This window comes from Ascaphus truei, chromosome 3, assembly GCF_040206685.1.
Source record: "Ascaphus truei isolate aAscTru1 chromosome 3, aAscTru1.hap1, whole genome shotgun sequence".
Lineage (NCBI taxonomy): Eukaryota > Metazoa > Chordata > Amphibia > Anura > Ascaphidae > Ascaphus > Ascaphus truei.
This window is the reverse complement of record NC_134485.1, coordinates 428,014,899-428,037,747: the sequence shown is the minus strand read 5'-3', so window position 1 is coordinate 428,037,747 and position 22,849 is coordinate 428,014,899. Positions and strand designations below refer to the sequence as shown.

The following is a 22,849-nucleotide window of genomic DNA, read 5'->3' as shown; positions in this document are numbered from 1 at the left end:
CCAGCGCGGGGGGAAAAAAAAAACCCAGGCGCTTGATGAATAAACGTAATAAAACCTGTGATGTCCGACGTGAAAGAGTTATTATTTTTTTTTAGTACTGTTGAATTATCTCTTTGCCACGGGGCAGCAACGCCTGTGCAAAGGATGTATATGGATACACATCAATAAGCGCTCAAGTGGTTACCATAGAAACAGAAGAAAGATGCTTTGGAAGCTCTCTAGATGGCCCTGGTTGCCAGGCAACGGCACACAAAGCAGGACCACCATCCTCCATGGATCCATTAACTCCATGTTAGCTGAGGGAAAACCTTCCATATTTGGTTGTGATGTTGTAATTGTTTTTTTGCTTCTTCCTTGCTGGAGGCTGCCACATCTGCGCACTCAGCAGATAACGGCCCCGTCGTGTTTTGCTTCTGAGCTGACGTGGAGTGAAAATAAAGGGAGCTCACCGGGGACTTGTGGATGTTATTCGGGGCGCCAATATGAGCGGAGGAGTGGCAGTGTATGAAGATATATTCAGTGTACACATGATGTAGCAGGCTTCGTAGCTGGCTCTTGGCAGAATATATTGTGATATACCACGCTGCCGTGGAATCCATGTTTGAGTTCTTTGGGGGTAGGGAAATTGGCTGCATCTGCAGGTTAAACATGCGTTGCTGTTTCATGGCAAAATGTGTGCGAGTGTAACCTCTCCAGAGTTTGGTAAGACCGGGGTGCATTGTTCGGCCATACCCAAGGGGTGGCCAACTCCAGTACTCAAGGACCACCAACAAGTCAGGTTCTCAGGATATCCCTGCTTCAGCACAGGCGGCTCAATCAGTGGCTCAGTCTTCGACTGAGCCACCTGTGCTGAAGCAGGGACTGACTGGGCCACCTGTGCTGAAGCAGGGATATCCGTAATACCTAGCCTGTTGGTGGCCCTTGAGGACTGGAGTTAGCCAGTATATGTCGTTGGCACTAAAGTAAGAACAAAATTGTGGCTTAAGATAAAATCCTTAAGACCATAAACATCCTACAGTACCTCTATCCTTGTGCAGCCTCTTAAACAGTATGAAGATTCAGGGCCATGTTACCTAAGCAGTGCTACTCCATAAGACACCTTCCAGTACAGCTTAATGTAGCCCCTTACAGCCATTTTCAAGTCAGTGGGCAGCAAGGTGGCTTCTGGGACAGAACGTGTTTTATCCCGGAGTAACACCACTTAGATAATATGGCACGGACGGCCTGGTCACCTGAATGGGCTGGTAAGGATTCTTCCAGTATGGAAAGTTACTTATGGAGCCGCACATTTGTAAATACGATCCTCCGTGTTTATATATACTGTATATAGATTCTGGGAAGAAAAAATCCAAACGGTAGTTTAAGACCATTAAATAAAAATAAAAGAGGGGGGGGGGGTGACAAAATCCAGCCCTTTGTTGTCATTGTTGCGTTTAAAATGTCCTTTACGTCCCTTTCATAATTACTCCAGCGTGACAGACCTCAGTAATTCTGGGTAATCACATAAACAGAAACGTTTATTTTGAAGAAAAATACTTAGATGAAAATATTACAAAATTAGCGGATGACGTTCCAAATAAGTTATGGTATTCTTAAAAATGGTTGCATAGTTTTCTTGAAGTGGAATCCTTCTATTGGATCTTAATATCCTGATAAAACTTCTGTTTCCTTGATCTTGGTTTTAACGCGTCTCTCTCTCCTCATGGCGGAATCACTATGTCCTCACATCCTGTTGGAATCCATCATTCTGTTCCTCTCTGCCTGTCTCTCTCCTTGTATCTCGCTACATCATGGTGGAATCCATCATTCTGTTCCTCTCTGCCTGTCTCTCTCCTTGTATCTCCCTACATCATGGTGGAATCAAGCTGTGCTTCTCTGTGTTCACTCTGTGCTACATATTTATTCAGAATAATATTCCTTGGGTCAGCTCTTGCTATATCTAATTATAAGAAACTGCCCACGCCTCCATACAGAGAATAACCAAATATGGCATATGTACTGGAAGATTTTCTGAGCTTCCGTCATTGCCTCGTCTCTCAGCTAAAACCACCGTTGTCAATAATCACTTAAGTGTCAACCTCAACGGAGTTTCTCTATAGAGACCACAGAACAGCTGCACCCTCATTATAACTCTCCAATATACCTGAATATATACTCAGAATATATACCAAATTAAGAAAGAACCTTTGCAAACCAGATATAATATGTATGAAAGAAAGAACCATCAGACAATTATACTGCATATACTTTGACATTCTGTCTTCATAACGGATTCGCACATTACAATATAATTATCATTGAATTTGATTTCTTACGTTGCGTAAGGAGAACCCTTCTGAACATGCCTTTTTGTAAGATTATCTGTAATCATTTTTTTTTAAAATTACACAGAGAAAATGTTTGTTTCTTTTGCTCGTCACGTGGGCATTGAAGGGGCGGGTGCCATTTTTGAAAAGGATACCAACAACTTCAGACTGGCCATTGGCTACAATGCAAATGCATGCTATGCGCAGTGTTCGACAAATCCATTCACCTACAGGCCCGTGGCGACTGGATTTGACCCCGTCGCGACCTCCTCATGGGCGCCCAAGCATGGCGGGATTGGGGGCGGGACTAGGTGGCGAGTAGATTTTTTGGTTCGGTGAGTAGATTTTTGGGTGATTTGTCAACCACTGGCTATGCGCATCAAACCAGTACAGTCTCTATGGCCAACGTGCTGCTTCCATACAATCTAAAGCTTCTTACTGTACATCCCATACAGAAGCTGAAAGTGCACCAGCGAAAAGAAACCCCCAAATGGTGCACTCCCCCAAATTATTATCCAAATGATGCAAGTTTAATAGAGTATAAAACGAAACATTTAATGAGCCAAAGTTGCAAAAATTGCATACTACAAAATAAATACATTGACGAAATCAAGATAAACTTATACACACACATACCAATATATTATAATGCTCCTATAGTCCAGTGAGGCTACAAACGTGCCATAGAGAAGGGTTCATTTTTCTGGGTATCACCTGAAAATATCAGAATGTACTGTACAGCTGTAAAGTATCTTTACTTAAATCTATATTCCCCAATGTGTCTCTGGCTGCTGTACCTGAGAGACGGGAGGCTGGCAAAGAGCCACCTGAGAAGACCTGGTATAGAGGTGTAAACAATCCTGAGTTTATAGGCACAGGGAGTAGGAAACGGTTAGACTAGGGGTAGTGTATTTATAATATAAACAGCGTCTTCACTCGGCTCACGGTGCTCATTACCCCTGGGTATTGTTACTGCTAATGGCGAGACGTTTGCAATGTTGATCAGCCCCAAAATAGCTATTACCTGTAGCAACATGGAGGCAGATGCTACTCCAAGTGGTAAAAAGTGCAATCTCCCCCATACATACCAATCCCCTCTCTGCCGAAACCTACATCGCTTCAGCTGTTGGATACTCCGCTTGTTGGACCGTGTGTCCTGACTGGGTATTGGGGCGACTCTTTTATACTGAGACGGTTATATGGTGCCTGTGTAGACACTATATTGTCCCCTTGTATCTCCCTCCCAGGTGGACGCCCTCCGGGTTTTTGTGAGCTCTAATTCTGACGACTTGCAGTTCCCCGTTCTATTTGTTGTGCGGCAGCAGAAAGGGGTCCTCTCCTGGCAGGTTCCCCTCATCTTCCGGGGCTAGTAAGTAGCACGTTTAGGTTCCTGCGTGACCTCAATCCGTAAGCTCAATGCGTGACTGGGGTAGGCTAGCGGCTTACCTAGAACCTCCCTACATTGGTGAACACACTTCATTAAGTGAACTGAGATGATGTGACAGAGCTTTTCATCGCTCGCTACTTGTTGTCAAATGGAAGCTCGTTTCCTAAATCTGATGCAAACTGTCCGCCAGGAACGTTTTCACCAGCTCTACGTAGACTTGAATATGTCTCACTGATTGGTTGAGAACCAATTCCCACCGGTTTGGGGGGACCTGATTCCTCAGCATTATATATATATATTTTTTATTATTTTACTGATGTTAAAAATTAGTGAGGCTAACTCCAAATTGTTGCGACTCGCAGCGAATCAGTAAGAGGAGACGTTTCTGTTGATGTCGCTTATGTGCCGGTGAGCCACAGTCCTAAAAACTTGTTGAAAGTGATCAACTTCTCGTCCAAGGTTGAGAAGAAAAAAAACCCCTGTCCTATGTGGCCTTTTCTTAACATGCATGTCAGCCGTATCATTTTATCCCACCAGCTACCAAAGGACCTACACCTACCAGGATGTGAACCGCACGCTCTGCCCCCTGGAATCCGAGGGCGAGGCGGAGCCTTTGGAGCAGTTCATATATATCGACGTAGCCTCAATGGCTCCATTCAGTGTGCAGTACCAGCTCATGGTCACCCGGCTCCGGAACTTCGAGATAGAGTAAGTGTGTATCTGGGGTTAGTGCGCCGAACGCTGAACACCCCACCGCTAGCTCACTAGGGGCACTTTATCTATTCACTATTCACCTTTATCTATTATCTATGCACCTTGAACACTAATATTAGATTGTAATCGTTATTCCTGAGTGACCCCAACAATAAACTAAACGTATCCCATATTAGCAACCCCAAATTCACCTACTTTAATAATTCCCCAAAACCCACATGGGGCGGGGGAAGGGGGGGGGAGGTGGAGATTGGAAATGGTTCTAGGCAAAAAACAATGAAATCCCAATAATAAACTAATTGAGCAATTAGTGATGCACAAGTCACAAGTATTTAGGACAAATTCTGTATCCGAAGCGTCCTCTTCTGATATATATATATTTTTCAAACGTAATCACTTTGGTGGTTATTAGGGTTTTATGAGTAAACCCCCCATGCTGCTTGTACATAATTCCTTTTTTTTATAGTACATTGACCACACTGTAGATAAGGCGTTCTGTTTGTGATCGGATAGACTGTTATAGAGTTGATTAAAATTCAATAAAACCCAGAAGAAACCTATGAGGTTTTCACAGCTCCGCACACTATCATTCCAACAAGGGAGAACCCTAATCTTGGTTCCCCTAAAAGGTACCTTATAAACCTGCAACAAATTCACATTTCTCCGGGATTGACAGAACTTTAAACTACAATTAATCCTGCAATGGTGTCTTAAAGGGTTAATATAAAGGCCTCAAACGATGCAGATTCTCTTCTGTTTATGCTTCCAGCCCTCTGTCTCCCCCTGTGTGTATTTTTTAGGCAGGGTTGCCCCCTTCTATTGAAAGCTAACCCGGAGACTTATTGCAATCATTTTTTTTTTTTTTACATTTATTTATGGATTTATTTCTCTTGCTGTACCTACGGCATCTCCCGGCATCTTCTCCCGGCAAGATGCAGTCATTGTGGCTCCGCAACGTCAAATGGCGCCACGTTGCCAGGACAACAGGACGCTAGGTGACAGACGTCACGTCAAGTAGCCATGACAGCGTGATGTCACCCGGTGACCAGTTGCCAAGGCAATGGGACACCTTACGGCGCCCCTCGTTGTCATCACGTAGGAACGCTGCGTGGCGCCGTGATGTCACGTGGCACCATGATGTCATGGTAACGCGCCGCCATTTGACGTTGCGCCGCCATGTTGACGGGATTTGCAGATGGAGATGCCGCCGCCCCCAGGGATTTTTTTGGTAAACCCGTAGCCCGGAGATACGCGGTCGAAACCCGTAGTCTCTGGGTCAAACCCGGAGTGGTGGCAGCCCTGTTTATAGGTAGGATACAGCCTTCTTAAAATACAGGGGGACCATTTACAATGGGGGGTTTCCTGGAGCCAAAACGGGTCCAAAACTAGCATCGGATTCATCAAAGGAAAGGAATCCCAGGTAAGCTATTGGTTGGAGTTGTTGCTTCAATATATCCGGTGCAATTCTTTGCCGCTGGTTGTGCCAGTTCTTGCAGCCTGGAGACTTTAGCACAGGGGGAGGCCAACTCCAGTCCTCAAGGGTCACCAACAGGTCAGGTTTTCAGGATATCCCTGCTTCAGCACAGGCGGCTCCATCAGTCGACTGAGCCACTGATGAAGCCGCCTGTGCCGAAGCAGAGACTGATTGAACCACCTGTACTGAAGCAGAGGCTGGTTGAGCCACCTGTGCTGAAGCAGGGATATCTAACCTGTGGGTGGCCACTGAGGACTGGAGTTGGCCACCTCTGTCTCGTAACTAACCCTATAATCTCTACATCTTCCAAAAAAATCACTTGTACTGTACGTTTTAAAGGCTGCAGCACAATGAGGTTGATTGCTAATCTCTCTGGCATCTGCTCTCTCGGGAACTAGCATACATATTTCTACACCTCCGCAGGCTCAAGTGTACAAATAATGTAACCTTCCGGTAACCACTTGTCTGTCAGAGGGACGTGCAAAGTGGGTAATGGGGGGTAATGGTGCACTCCTGGATACTGGGGCACTTTGCATTCCTCAGGGGGGCCTCTGAATGAGGAAGTGGTTCTCAAGAGTTTTCTGCCCCCTTATCCCACCTATGCCCTTATCAGAGAACCAATAAAGATAAGGGGAGGTGTGGGAGGGGGGCTCTGGCTGTACAAGCGCTTGCTGATCAGACGTGACATGACACGGTGACATCACACAGTGACATCACACGGTGACCAATCGCCCAGATTAGACCCCCATAAACACGTCACTGGAGTTGGTTCCCTTTGGCCCTAGCAGGAGTTGCCCCTTTGATTTGCACCGAGACGCTGCTGCCCTTTCACCTGCTCTTTTCTACCCCTCTGCAGGACGGGCGTCCCGTTCAATTTCAGTTCGTCTCCGTCTCAGCCTCAGGTAAGTCGCCTACGAGCAGAACCTGTGGGGACCTGGGCAGGGGACGGCAAAGCGTTTCTGCGGCGGCTCCTCCCCTTTGCTGGGGCATTCTGGGAATTCTTCCTTCTGTGACCTTTTTAGGGGGGGGGGGCGGAGGTAACATGGCGGCTCAGATGGAAAAGAAGATTTGTAATGAGATGCACGAACGTCACTGAAATTCTGTGCTGATCAGGTTGATGCCGCAATCTTCCCCCAAAATGATTTTGTTAAGCGCACCTCAACCGCGGGCTCCCTCGGAGCTGAACCGCGGGCTCCCTCGGACCTGAACCGCTGGCTCCCTCGGAGCTGAACCGCGGGCTCCCTCGGAGCGGGGTCGGACTTTTGTTCGCGGCTATTTTGCCACTGCGCCGTGGGTCATTCAGCCGCCGGCCGTTTTGCCACTAAGGGAAGTTATCTTAAGGGGTTTTAGCGGTTAGGGCAGGAGTGGGCAACTTCAATTCACAAGACCCCCCTCCCCCTCCAACAGGTCAGGTTTTCAGGATATATCTGCTTTAGCACAAGTGGCTCAATCAGAGGCTCAGTCGAACTCTGCACCACCTGTGCTGAAACTGGGTCTGATTGAGCCACCTGTGCTGAAGCAGGGACTGATTGAGCCACCTGTGCTGAAGCAGGGATATCCTGAAAACCTGACCTGGTGGTGGCCCTTGAGGACTGGAGTTGGCCACCCCTGGGGTAAGGTGTTTAGGATCTGGGTTTTAGGGTGAGGGGCTAGGTTTTTAGGGTAGGGTTAACGTAAGGGGCTTACCTTCGCAGCGAAACAGCCTGCGGAGAGATGTCCCTGCGTGAAGTGAATGGTAGCCAAACACCGGCAGTGACTTGGACGTGGCAAAATGGCCATGACCAAATATCCTAGACCGCCCTCCGATCGCATCGGGGGTCCCAGGACCTCTAGGAAATCTCTTGGTTCCAAATACATTTTATATTATATTTTGCCGTTTTTTACACCAAAAAAATACTTTACACATTTGGCTGTAGAAAGGGGCAGCGACCTCCCCTGATGTTGCAACTTTTATATTGGCCGCGGGAGAGATCGCTGAGCTTGTCCTGCCTGGTGGACAATCCGTTCTGGTGATCGTGAACCTGGTGGTCCTTGGAGGTCTTGCCTGGTGGACAATCCGTTCTGGTGATCGGGAACCGGGTGGTCCTTGGAGGTCTGGCCTGGTGGACAATCCGTTCTGGTGATCGTGAACCTGGTGGTCCTTGGAGGTCTTGCCTGGTGGACAATCCGTTCTGGTGATCGGGAACCGGGTGGTCCTTGGAGGTCTTGCCTGGTGAACAATCCGTTCTGGTGATCGTGAACCTGGTGGTTCTTAGAGGTCCTGCCTGGTGGACAATCCGTTCTGCTGATCGTTAACCGAGTGGTCCTTGGAGGTCTTGCCTGGTGTACAATCCGTTCTGGTGATCGGGAACCGGGTGGTCCTTAGAGGTCTTGCCTGGTGGACAATCCGTTCTGGTGATCGGGAACTGGGTGGGCCTTGGAGGTCATGGGATCATAGATGGACTCCAGGGGACCCCCCAGAAGTCATTGAAAATGCACTGACTGCTTGTGTTGGATGTTTCAGGTTTGCAGCTAATCTCTTTCCTTATTGATCGATGGTTTAAATGCCTAATGGCTTAACACTTTCAGGGCCCAAATGTCTTGACGTCTGTTCGGTTCATCCCAGTGTCTCTCCGCAAATAAAGCCAAATCATTCACCATCTGTCTGAAGGGCCACTAGATTGATGGGTCTTGGGATGTCTAGCGAATGTCATGAAGACACATTGGGGGATCTACGTACTAACGTCTCCCGGCGCCAAGGCACAAAATGCCACCAGATTTACCAAAGAAAAACAATCTAGTGAAAGAAGACAAGACGAGTTTGTCCTGTGATAAATCTGGGAGATTTTAGTAAATAACCCCCGAAGGCCGAGATACACAAAGCTCTGTTATTGACTTAACAATGCGTTAACTTCAGTATCGAGCGACCAGGGATCTTCACAGCTCTCCAACGCAGTGTTAAGTGTCGTTTTCTGCCCGGTAACGGGCTCTTGCATTACTGTAAGGCAGGCCTGCACAACTCCAGTCCTCGAGGGCCGCAAACAGGCCAGGTTTTCAGGATATTCCTTACTTCCGCACAGCTGGCTCAATTAGTGGCTCAGTCATACCGAGCCACTAATTAAACCAGCTGTGCTGAAGTAGGGATTTCCTAAACACCTGGCCTGTTTGCGGCCCTCGAGGTCTGGCGTTCTGCAGGCCTGCTGTAAGGGATGTTAGTGCAAATGATATGCAAATGAGGTGTTCCCACTAATGACGCAGGGAGGTAACGATGCGTTAGTTGGGATATTTGCTTATAGGCTACACAAAAGTATATTTGAATGACTTCTATTTGCACAGGTATCTCTCCACCTGTTGTCTGAGGGTAGGTTTCAGGGGATATATATAGCACTTGGGACTCTAGTTAAATCGGACTCTGGACTCATCGAGCTCCTAAATGTGTGTTTTATTAAATGATAAACACTTCAGGGGAAGGGGGGAGGGAAAGAACACCCTCGCTACAGCCAGGCTGGAGGTGCTACAATCAGGGGCGATGTAGAATAGCAACAATAGAAAAATGAAACCCATATAATGAGAGCACTCTAAACAGATATGTACACCGATAACACCAGAGGAATCTAATAATGTAATGAATTGATGAATTGTTTAAAATAATCTTTATTAGGAGATACCTCAAAATTAAAAGAATGCAGGTAAGTGAACCCATGCCTCCTCTGATGCTTGCCTAATCTAAAGTGCGAATTTAAAATGGAGTGGGTATAGACTGGGCTATAAAGCCATCACGTTTAGATGCAAAATCACATCTAAATAAGTGTAGCTAAACACCAGACTCTGAATGGTTAATGAGTAACCTATACAGAGAAATAAAAGGATCTACTGTCATAGAGAGTCTCAGTGATTGCTGCACTGTGGAGGTGCAATGCCTGTGGCCAAATATGTATATGAATATCAATATATAACACTTATATCAGCTCTGGCCTCCCACCTAGCTGCAGGTAGTGCAGTGTAGTGTGAACATTTTAGTGCACACTTCAATAAACGCCTAGATCCTTGTTAAATGAACATATATGTTGGAGCGTTAATATCACTCATAGTGTAAACATTTGTTGTAGTTACCCTCATATAGTATCACACAGATGATGAAACATTGTAGCTCCTGTGCAATTTAAACCTCATGTAAGCATATATTTCAGTCTCAGAGCTATATAGCTGGACAGAATGACAGACTCAATATGTCTGACAAAATGTCTCTTAGTTAGCCAATATAGTAAATATATCCAATTTATTAAATGATCCAAGATGGATTGCACATTTTCGAGCGTTTTACTTAAGGTGGCATTTCCTAGTATAACGTAGCGTCCCTATGACCCAGTACAATAACACGCTATCTGTCCTTTGTTTTCTTAGCTTGTGAAATGATGCAGTTTTCTTGTAGTGAAACATTGATATAAGAGACAAAGATTTCCTGAATATTACTGCAGCATTGAAAGTGCGGATTTCCTTACCTTAGCCCCGGAATTCGGTCGTGTACACGCACAGATATTTCTTGTTACGGTTCCCCCCCCCCCCCCCCCCGGATACACTCTGTAAAGGTCTAAAATTCCAGAGCGCTATAACAGGGGACTTCTCATGGGGGTTGGGTGCTTTCTTCTACATATTTAATTGGCAGAACACGTTGCCGGTTGAAACTGCGTCTCTGACACCGCGTCTTTCTGCTTCTGCAGTATTTTCACTACAAGTTTCCGGAGAACGTGGATTCGGTCATCATCAAGGTGACGTCTCCGGAAGCCTATCCCTGCTCGGTGGTGTCGGTCCAGGACATCGTGGTGAGTCTGGGCCATGAATGACTTACTGGTGCATGTTGGGGAATACCTGTGTAAAGGGGTTGACGAGGACGTAAGTGAGAACGATCACGTCTGATGCACATGGGGAGGAGAATGCGACGAGGACATGTGGATAAAATATCATTAAATCAGCAATGCCCCCCTACGAAGCCTACATGTTTTCCTAGTGGTAAAAATTAGGATTTTCTTAATCTCTAGTTTCCATGGTAACCTATAAACGGCGCTGGAGAGCTTCATTTTAACCTCTTAACATCTCACGTGCTTTTATCTCCTGAACCAAGCATCAGATTTTTGAAGTAAAAATGGCGGTGGAAAGAGATCCCGCGAGTAAAAAATTTTTGTTTTTTAAATAATGCCGATCAGCCCAGATTGGTGATTTAACCCTGTGGGTGCCGTTTGACTTGACAGCTACGTCATGGGGTGGGGGGCATTCCAGGGACCCATGATGTAGTAACTACATCATAATCTGTTTGCTGGGGTGGGGGGGTTTAAGGGAGATCGCCCTCTGGGCTCCTGTCGAGCGCAGAACGCGCTCTGTCAGGAAGAGGAGGAGTTCCATCCGTCAGTGGCGGAGCGATCACGTGATCTCTTCGGAGAAGCGTTCACGCAATCGCGAGGGGCGGTGGCAATCGGGCACCCTTGCCCACCCGACACTCAAAGGGTTGGAATCCTTAAACCCGTTACTTCCTCGCGCACCTCCTTTGGGATGAAGCTCCTCCATCTCGCTTATCCCTATAATGTACATAAAGTCCTAATGTTATTTCAGTCCGGCTTCATAGTATTTTCTGGGATCATCTTGCTAAGTGTAACCCCTCGATTTTAACTCAGACTAACACCTACTGCTGAGGCGGGGGCCAGAGTTCTCCTTCTATATAGGTTTCCCCACCTGTGGGCATAGGGTAGAAAAGGGGAGTCCGTTTACGATGAGGTGTATAGCACAAAGGTATTTGTAAGGTAATTGTAGTCATATACCCAAGTAAACCATATAATCCTCAACTGGAGAATCATTTAATGCAATACACAAGAACATAAACAATTCTCAAAAAACGCTGCGCTTTGTGTCCGTGTCTCTCTCTGATACCTCCCGACCCTATATATATGGGCCTGTGTGACAGTGCCGGGACGCTGTTGGAGCTCTGATTTGGTGCATTTACGTAGCAGGCCTGTACTTCGCAAATGCATCGGTTGCCTTTACTTGGCTTCCGTTGAGGATCCCCTCTGACTGTGCGCGTGCCTCCAACTCTTTCCCGATGGATGCTCCTCTCATGCTCCATCCGTGAGGTAGACCTGCACTCCCTTTAGTCAGCGTCCGCTGACCTCTTGCGAATCGCTGCCTGGATCCGTATCACCCCCGGTAGTCCTATAGGATGCCGAAGCTCTGCTCCCGCGCGCTTCGCCCGGGCCTCTTAAAGACTCCTCACTCCCTTAGTCCCGCCTCTTTCAAGTTCATTGGCTGAGGCCGTGTCCATCAAGAGTCACATGCTGAGCACATGGAAGAGTCTGGCAGGGGGCAGTGTGTGTGAGTGCTGCATGCATTTTACAAGGGGTTACATAAGCATTTGGATTAAGCAAAAATCATTATCATTTTTTCAGGTGGTGATTATTTTGGGGGGGGGGGTTAAAACCCATATGCTCAGTGCTGTGCGATCAGCACTAAGTATTAGTTGGGTACCATAAACCTCAGCCATCCGCAAGCATCTTTGCGAGGAGGGGGCCACTGAGAATGGTCCTGTTATGTGTGAGATCCTGGCTTCTATTACAAAGCTTGGTAAGTGTATCTGTATCCATATAGCACAGAACACTCACACCGCTCTTACCATGCTCAGCAGACCGACATTAGGGCAGCGGGCATCACCATGCAATAACAATACACAGTACCAAGCATAGGAAGCCAGTACTGGGAGAAAGGGACCCGTCCGTCCTGGAAAGATTCTTACTGGTTTGTTGAGCACATGGGGGGGGTCGGCGAATGTTCGTCGTTAGTGTTTCAATATGACCGAGGGCGTCAGAGAGGCCAATTTACTAAAGTGTCCAAGATGCAAAAACAGCGCAAAAAAACATCACCAGATTTATAAAAGGGGAGGGATCCAATTGAAGCAGTCGGAGTTTATTCCTTTGCTAAATCTGGTGCTGTTTTTTTGTGCACTGGTTTTGCTCCAGTTCTGCAGCCGGGAGATCAGTATGGGGTTTGGGGTTTGGAAGGTAGTTTCAGTTTCCCAGGTATTCAGATGTTTCCCTAGAAAGCTGAGGTTTTAGACAGGAACTTGAAGATGCAGTCGTAGAAAGCACAAAAAAACAGTGTGTGGGGTGTGGGGTGTGGGGTGTGGGGTGTGGGGTGTGGGGTGTGGGGTGTGTGTATTTTTTTTTAATAAGGTCAAAAGACTTTTTTCAAAGCGCTTCAAGTTAAAATTTTCTTGACGTCAATCACATTGTTCCCATTCTTTTCCTTATCATTCCACAGTGCAATACAGTGGAGAAAAAACCAGTAACATTAGCATGCCCTGATACAATAGTACCATTATATATAGTGTATATATATTTTTTAATGCTTGGATAATAGTTGGACTTGAGGCTTTCAGGCCATCACTGGAGAACAAACCTGGGTTATCTTAGAGGCGTGTGTAAACCGTGGTATATGTTCTGTATACAAGCTCCTCACCACTGCCACACGCAGCACTTATAATGAGATTTGACCCCAAACAATTGTTCGCTGTCCCAAGGTTCAACAAAGTATCCGGCCGCTCCTCCTTCTCTTACCCTGTCCCCCACAACTGGAACAGTCTACCGGAGACTCTCACAGCCGCCACCAGTCTAAGCTCTTCCAAAACTAAAGCCGTCTCATATTTGACTCTGGTCCGTAACTGTGTCATACGCCTACGCCATATATTATCTCTTACTGTGCATGCAATGTCTTTATACAGTATATAATGTGTAACCTCTGTTCACTTAATGTAACCATGTATCTGATATCAGTACTCTGTGCCCGGGACATATACGTGAAGACGAGAGGTAACTCTCACTGGATTACTTCCTGGTAACACATTTGATAAATAAATAAAATACCGGTCCAATTACCTGTATCACAGCATGTAATGCGTTCTGTAAATGCTTATAGAAGAAACACTCACAGCTTCTGTGCCCAACCCGGCTTCACTACTGACCTGTGACCCCGCTCTGTGCCCAACCCGGCTTCACTACTGACCTGTGACCCCGCTCTGTGCCCAACCCGGCTTCACTACTGACCTGTGACCCCGCTCTGTGCCCAACCCGGCTTCACTACTGACCTGTGACCCCGCTCTGTGCCCATCGGCTTCACTACTGACCTGTGACCCCGCTCTGTGCCCATCGGCTTCACTACTGACCTGTGACCCCGCTCTGTGCCCATCGGCTTCACCACTGACCTGTGACCCCGCTCTGTGCCCATCGGCTTCACCACTGACCTGTGACCCCGCTCTGTGCCCATCGGCTTCACCACTGACCTGTGACCCCGCTCCTCTCCCCCACTCTGCCTAGTGCCCTGTGTACGACTTGGATCACAACGTAGAATTCAACGGCGTGTACCAGTCCATGACCAAGAAAGCAGCCATCACCATACAGGCGAGTACGGCGCGGGCGCCGTTTAACCCCTTCCCACCCGCCTCTCTCTGTCACGCGAAACCCTCGTCTCCAGGTATTCCGGGAGCAGGCGATTTGGGAGTCATTTGTATTTAACCCAGTACGTGCCAGTAGGTGACTTCGGTCCTAGGAAGAACTGACCCTTTAAAACTTATAGATGAAGCAGCAAAAACCTTGCAGGCAGATTACAATGTGGGGGCCTTTCGCCAACAAGGCTTACAGTCGCCTGCTTTCCTTCACGTGCCCCCCACTTACCACTTAGACTGTAAGCTCTTGGGGGCAGGGACTCCGTTTCCTAATGTTACTTTTATGCGTGAAGCGCTTATTCCCACGGTGTGTTATATTATGGTGTCCCGCGTGTTACGGCTGTGACGCGCTGCGCCTGGGAGGTGCTATATAAAGATATACATACAGCCTGGGAGGTGCTATATAAAGATATACATACAGCCTGGGAGGTGCTATATAAAGATATACATACAGCCTGGGAGGTGCTATATAAAGATATACATACAGCCTGGGAGGTGCTATATAAAGATATACATACAGCCTGGGAGGTGCTATATAAAGATATACATACAGCCTGGGAGGTGCTATATAAAGATATACATACAGCCTGGGAGGTGCTATATAAAGATATACATACAGCCTGGGAGGTGCTATATAAAGATACACATACAGCCTGGGAGGTGCTATATAAAGATACACATACAGCCTGGGAGGTGCTATATAAAGATATACATACGGCCTGGGAGGTGCTATATAAAGATATACATACGGCCTAGGAGGTGCTATATAAAGATATACATACGGCCTGGGAGGTGCTATATAAAGATATACATACAGCCTGGGAGGTGCTATATAAAGATATACATACGGCCTGGGAGGTGCTATATAAAGATATACATACGGCCTAGGAGGTGCTATATAAAGATATACATACAGCCTGGGAGGTGCTATATAAAGATACACATACGGCCTGGGAGGTGCTATATAAAGATATACATACGGCCTGGGAGGTGCTATATAAAGATATACATACAGCCTGGGAGGTGCTATATAAAGATATACATACGGCCTAGGAGGTGCTATATAAAGATATACATACGGCCTGGGAGGTGCTATATAAAGATATACATACGGCCTGGGAGGTGCTATATAAAGATATACATACAGCCTGGGAGGTGCTATATAAAGATATACATACGGCCTGGGAGGTGCTATATAAAGATATACATACGGCCTGGGAGGTGCTATATAAAGATACACATACAGCCTGGGAGGTGCTATATAAAGATACACATACGGCCTGGGAGGTGCTATATAAAGATATACATACGGCCTGGGAGGTGCTATATAAAGATATACATACAGCCTGGGAGGTGCTATATAAAGATATACATACGGCCTGGGAGGTGCTATATAAAGATATACATACAGCCTGGGAGGTGCTATATAAAGATATACATACGGCCTGGGAGGTGCTATATAAAGATATACATACGGCCTGGGAGGTGCTATATAAAGATATACATACGGCCTGGGAGGTGCTATATAAAGATTTACATACGGCCTGGGAGGTGCTATATAAAGATATACATACGGCCTGGGAGGTGCTATATAAAGATACACATACAGCCTGGGAGGTGCTATATAAAGATACACATACAGCCTGGGAGGTGCTATATAAAGATATACATACAGCCTGGGAGGTGCTATATAAAGATATACATACGGCCTGGGAGGTGCTATATAAAGATATACATACAGCCTGGGAGGTGCTATATAAAGATATACATACAGCCTGGGAGGTGCTATATAAAGATATACATACGGCCTGGGAGGTGCTATATAAAGATATACATACGGCCTGGGAGGTGCTATATAAAGATACACATACGGCCTGGGAGGTGCTATATAAAGATACACATACAGCCTGGGAGGTGCTATATAAAGATATACATACAGCCTGGGAGGTGCTATATAAAGATATACATACAGCCTGGGAGGTGCTATATAAAGATATACATACGGCCTGGGAGGTGCTATATAAAGATATACATACGGCCTGGGAGGTGCTATATAAAGATATACATACGGCCTGGGAGGTGCTATATAAAGATATACATACGGCCTGGGAGGTGCTATATAAAGATATACATACGGCCTGGGAGGTGCTATATAAAGATATACATACAGCCTGGGAGGTGCTATATAAAGATACACATACAGCCTGGGAGGTGCTATATAAAGATATACATACAGCCTGGGAGGTGCTATATAAAGATTTACATACGGCCTGGGAGGTGCTATATAAAGATATACATACGGCCTGGGAGGTGCTATATAAAGATATACATACGGCCTGGGAGGTGCTATATAAAGATATACATACGGCCTGGGAGGTGCTATATAAAGATACACATACAGCCTGGGAGGTGCTATATAAAGATACACATACAGCCTGGGAGGTGCTATATAAAGATACACATACGGCCTGGGAGGTGCTATATAAAGATATACATACGGCCTGGGAGGTGCTATATAAAGATATACATACAGCCTGGGAGGTGCTATATAAAGATACACATACGGCCTGGGAGGTGCTATATAAAGATATACATACGGCCTGGGAGGTGCTATATAAAGATACACATACAGCCTGGGAGGTGCTATATAAAGAGATACATACAGCCTGGGAGGTGCTATATAAAGATATACATACAGCCTGGGAGGTGCTATATAAAGATATACATACAGCCTGGGAGGTGCTATATAAAGATATACATACAGCCTGGGAGGTGCTATATAAAGAGATACATACAGCCTGGGAGGTGCTATATAAAGATATACATATACAGCCTGGGAGGTGCTATATAAAGATATACATACGGCCTGGGAGGTGCTATATAAAGATATACATACAGCCTGGGAGGTGCTATATAAAGATACACATACGGCCTGGGAGGTGCTATATAAAGATATACATACAGCCTGGGAGGTGCTATATAAAGATATACATACAGCCTGGGAGGTGCTATATAAAGATATACATACAGCCTGGGAGGTGCTATATAAAGATATACATACAGCCTGGGAGGTGCTATATAAAGAGATACATACAGCCTGGGAGGTGCTATATAAAGATATACATATACAGCCTGGGAGGTGCTATATAAAGATATACATACGGCCTGGGAGGTGCTATATAAAGATATACATACAGCCTGGGAGGTGCTATATAAAGATACACATACGGCCTGGGAGGTGCTATATAAAGATATACATACGGCCTGGGAGGTGCTATATAAAGATATACATACAGCCTGGGAGGTGCTATATAAAGATATACATACAGCCTGGGAGGTGCTATATAAAGAGATACATACAGCCTGGGAGGTGCTATATAAAGATATACATACAGCCTGGGAGGTGCTATATAAAGATATACATACAGCCTGGGAGGTGCTATATAAAGATATACATACAGCCTGGGAGGTGCTATATAAAGATATACATACAGCCTGGGAGGTGCTATATAAAGATACACATACAGCCTGGGAGGTGCTATATAAAGATATACATACAGCCTGGGAGGTGCTATATAAAGATATACATACAGCCTGGGAGGTGCTATATAAAGATATACATACAGCCTGGGAGGTGCTATATAAAGATATACATACAGCCTGGGAGGTGCTATATAAAGATATACATACAGCCTGGGAGGTGCTATATAAAGATATACATACAGCCTGGGAGGTGCTATATAAAGATATACATACGGCCTGGGAGGTGCTATATAAAGATATACATACAGCCTGGGAGGTGCTATATAAAGATATACATACAGCCTGGGAGGTGCTATATAAAGATATACATACAGCCTGGGAGGTGCTATATAAAGATATACATACAGCCTGGGAGGTGCTATATAAAGATATACACACATCGGAGAATGTGCTGGTGCCCAATAATAACAATGTTAGAAATCGGGGACTGAGAGAATCTGTCACTATTGGCTCATGGCACCAATTCAGTAAGCTGTGAAGGCACCTTCTCTTTGCTAGGGAAGATGGGAGCCCCACTCATTTTACAAGAAGAAGCCTGCTTCACAGCATATTAAATCCCGGTCCATGTCGGACAGGTTTGTGTGCTGGTTTGTAATAAGGCCTGGGAGGGCTGAGGTTTGTCCTATATAACGTTTCTGTCCTCGCCTTCTTGCTGCTTCAGCGGAAGGATTTCCCCAGGGGAGAGTTCTACGTGGTGTTTGTGATCAAACCTGAAGATTACGCATGCGGAGGGAATGTGCCGGAGTCCACACTGGGTAAGGTGCTGCCCTCTGCTGGGTGCAGAGGAGAATTGTAGCTTTGGCCATATATTGAATGTCATGTATGTTGTGTATATTTGTATTTATACAGACCCTCCAACATATAAAATAAGTGCCCCTGTTCCTCTACTCGTGCTGGACGCAGCTACGTCCAAGCAATCCCTATGGAAGTCCCTTCCTCTATGCATTTTACCGCACACGCAACCCTTTCTGTGTAATAGGCAGTGTTCGACAAACCTATACATTTGCTCGCCCCGGGCGAGTGGATTTAACCCCCGGGCGAGTAAATATTGGCCCAAGCAGCACACGTTTGGTACTAGGTGGCGAGTAGATTTTTTTGTGTGGCGAGTAGATTTTTTGGTGATTTGTCAACCACTGGTAATAGGGACAGGAGCCACAAACATGTAGTGAATCTGCTATGTAGGTAAAGTTTGAGGGTATGTTTACAGAGCTCCTACAGTGTACGCAGCACTCTACGAAGAAGGGAAATTCTAATACAATAAGTACAACAAATATAGAAGCAGAGGTTGGATAAAGGAATCTCTGTCACGGAGAGCTTACACTCTACGTGTTGAGAGATTTACACAGGCAGTAAGGGAGTAGATGGCAGTGCCTGGCCACCATGGGTGGTACGTGCCACTGTGGGTGTGGAGAGGTGGTCGTGAGTCCAGGCTACGGAAATGCTTCATTCGGAAAGTGTGTTTTCGGAGTTGATGTGACGGGGCGCTTGGCGTATACGGAGTATGAGGACGTTCCACGGGTAGTGATGGCAGAAGGCAGGTGTCAGCGGCGAGAGGGAAGAGTTAGAGGTGGAAGGGGTGGGGAAAGCAGCTGTTCTGAGCAGAGCGCAGGGGTACATAGCGGAAGCTTCAGCTGTACCAGTGTGTAGAGCCTTGCAGGTGAGGAAGAGAACTTGGTGGGTGCTACAGAATTGGATTGGAAGCCAGGAGATGAATTTCAGGAGATGAGCAGAGGCTGATCTGGGGGAAAGTGAGATGGTTCTATCTGCAGCATTTGTAATAGAGAGGGAGAGAGTTATGAAGCAGGGAGGCCTGTTAGTAGTAAGAGTATATATATATCACACACACACACACACGTATATAGCCCTATCCAGCTACAGTACCAATGACAGGGAGCTAAATCGATTCAAAAATGTATTGTAGAGCATTTGCTTCCCACTATAGAAATAGTAATCCATATCATTTATATATTTCCTGCACTCCAATGTATGATCCCCAAACCTCCAGCCTACGCCAGCGCTAACACACAGCTCAGACCTGGCCACGCTGCCTGGCAGAGCGTTCTTGTCTGCCCGCTACTGGGCAGGAGACACATGGCACAGACGGTGTGTACCCGGCAAACCGTTTCCAGGTGATATTAGAAAGATGAGCAGCGCAATATCACTTTGAATCCTCCGTGCCCTCAAAATGCACCTCTTGCCTTGCAGCACACTGCTGTTACTGAAGGGGTTACCAGGCACTATTACTAAGCAATACTAAACAGCATAGAAGCAAAGCGTATTCTACTTACAGACGCCACCAACAAAACAGTATGGGTGTCAGCTCCGTTATAAAAACTGTAACCTTTGACCCCCTCTCCCAGTAATAATAATATCCTTTGACACCCTCTGGTAACCCCTAACGCACCTTAAACCTCAGTAACCTCATCGAATGGTAGATATTGACAACAGATATTGGGTATTAAGGGCACCTCGTTGGTCCATTTTCCCTTTACTCAAATCAGATACTCTAGTATGGCTCCTTTGTGTCTGTTTTTGAATTATTTGGCCATATTCTGCCATTTCTGCTGGACGGCAGCTTAATGCATGTACTACTCTTTTAGTAAGTAATTTTCTCATGAATCTACAGGAAAATAAAGGCCATGTATGTAAAACTGTTACAAAACAAAAACATCCAATTGAGGTAAAACTGTAAAAATATTACGTTAAAGTTAAATTATGCAAAAACCTTGTTTTTGGAACCAGCTTTGGCATGTTCCTTTTAATAACACTATAGATTAGGTTTCCCGGTGCTGTAAAACTGCACCTTTTTCCATACTAAAAAAAATAAACGCCAGCAAAAGTGTTTGGCATTTCTTCCATTAAATCTAACTTTTATATTGCACAGTAATTAAGATTGCAACTTTTTTTTTGCCTCATCTGTACAACTGTGTAATACAACTGTGTGTGTGGTACAACTGTGTGTGTGGTACAACTGTGTGTGTGGTACAACTGTGTGTGTGGTACAACTGTGTGTGATACAGCTGTGTGTGATACAGCTGTGTGTGATACAGCTGTGTGTGTGATACAGCGGTGTGTGTGATACAGCTGTGTGTGTGATACAAGTGTGTGTGTGATACAAGTGTGTGTGTGATACAAGTGTGTGTGTGATACAGCTGTGTGTGTGATACAGCTGTGTGTGATACAAGTGTGTGTGATACCAGTGTGTGTGATACCAGTGTGTGCGATACCAGTGTGTGCGATACCAGTGTGTGCGATACCAGTGTGTGCGATACCAGTGTGTGCGATACCAGTGTGTGCGATACCAGTGTGTGCGATACCAGTGTGTGTGATACCAGTGTGTGATTCAACAGTGTGTGATTCAACAGTGTGTGATTCAACAGTGTGTGATACAACAGTGTGTGCGATACAACAGTGTGTGCGATACAACAGTGTGTGCGATACAACAGTGTGTGCGATACAACAGTGTGTGCGATACAACAGTGTGCGATTCAACAGTGTGCGATTCAACAGTGCGATTCAACAGTGTGTGCGATTCAACAGTGTGTGCGATACAACAGTGTGTGCGATACAACAGTGTGTGCGATACAACAGTGTGTGCGATACAACAGTGTGTGCGATACAACAGTGTGTGCGATTCAACAGTGTGTGCGATTCAACAGTGTGCGCGATACAACAGTGTGCGCGATACAACAGTGTGCGATTCAACAGTGCGATTCAACAGTGTGTGCGATACAACAGTGTGTGCGATTCAACAGTGTGTGATACAAGTGTGTGATGTGTGTTTTGTCATTACATTATAAAAAGTACCTCGCCGTACAGGCAGTTGATGCTGGTCTGTTACTGGAGTACCTTTTGTCTTGCTGCAGGGAAAGGGAACCACACTTGGAACCTGAAGCGTGTGAAGGATATTGAAGTGACGATCACCCCTTCCATTGCCAGTAAGTGGTGTGTGTGTCACTGGCCAGTGTAGGAGGGACACGTGGAGAGCCAGTGAGCCAGTCTCCTCCAGGACATCACAAAGGCCCAAAACATTGACGTCACTTTAATCCGTAACGTTACCAGGATAGGAGAGATGGCTGCTGGTACTAAGAGACAGCATGCTGGTCTGGGCTGATGGGAAATTAACTGGGATAATACCACCTGGCAAGGGGGCGGGGGGGGGGAGCAATCCATCCTGGTAAAAGGTAGGGGGGTTACCACTGGCTGAAGTCAAGGAACATTGTTGCCACAGCCAGGCTGAGGAGTGCTGGCAGCCCGAGGGCAGAGAGAAAAGACAGTCCTGTTCCAGGACAATACGTCTTTTAACAAAGGAATCATTCCAGTTGCATCTTTTGATCAAAAACTGATTCAAGCTTTAGGCAGCCAGGTATAGTTTAGGATACCCCTTTCTGTAAATGTGGGGGTATCTGCCATGCTCCCCTCCCCCAGCCCTTACAATGCTTGTGTCTGTCCCTTTTCCATAAAGTGAATGGCTGATTGCGAGCGGTCACTGGGTGTTACTGGCTGGAATTAGGGTTATTATCCCCTTCCCCCCTGCACAAGTACTTAATAACCTCTGTCTTTTACGCCCCAGGCTCGGTCTACATTCAAGCCATCCTCCTGTGTTTCCTCTTCTTCCTCGTGTTCTACCTGGGAGCCCTAGTGGCAGCTTTTGTGCATTACATCAGGTGGGTCGCCTGTGCGAGCTGGAGGGAAGGGAGCGGGGGACACTCCCGGGTTCCCCTAAAGCACCTGTAGCTGTGTAAAAGGTGAATTATGCCCTTGTTAATGATAGTGAAGAAAGCACAGGAATAATCAGTCATGCTAGAACATATCTTAAATGCATTCTTCCTATCCTATTATAATGACAATCCTATGTCTATTTCCCCCTTGCGTTCAGTACCTTAATATTTCTCCTGGACCCCTCAGCGCCAGGTCCGAGGCTGCTCACTTCTGGTGCAGCCGGTTCAATCCATTGTTGGTGC

General features: G+C 46.1%; 1 protein-coding gene across 3 annotated transcripts in view; it reads left to right on the top strand.

Annotated features, from left to right (window-relative positions):
- Window positions 1-22,849, top strand: part of SIDT1 (SID1 transmembrane family member 1) — a 119,459-nt gene that overhangs the window by 39,011 nt on the left and 57,599 nt on the right. For all 3 annotated transcript variants that reach the window (XM_075592854.1, XM_075592856.1, XM_075592855.1), the window contains 8 exons: window positions 3,554-3,675; window positions 4,231-4,401; window positions 6,738-6,783; window positions 10,582-10,683; window positions 14,215-14,298; window positions 18,547-18,640; window positions 21,752-21,823; window positions 22,459-22,552. In XM_075592854.1, the coding sequence (XP_075448969.1) occupies window positions 3,554-3,675; window positions 4,231-4,401; window positions 6,738-6,783; window positions 10,582-10,683; window positions 14,215-14,298; window positions 18,547-18,640; window positions 21,752-21,823; window positions 22,459-22,552 (785 nt within the window). The remainder of the gene's footprint in view (window positions 1-3,553; window positions 3,676-4,230; window positions 4,402-6,737; window positions 6,784-10,581; window positions 10,684-14,214; window positions 14,299-18,546; window positions 18,641-21,751; window positions 21,824-22,458; window positions 22,553-22,849) is intronic.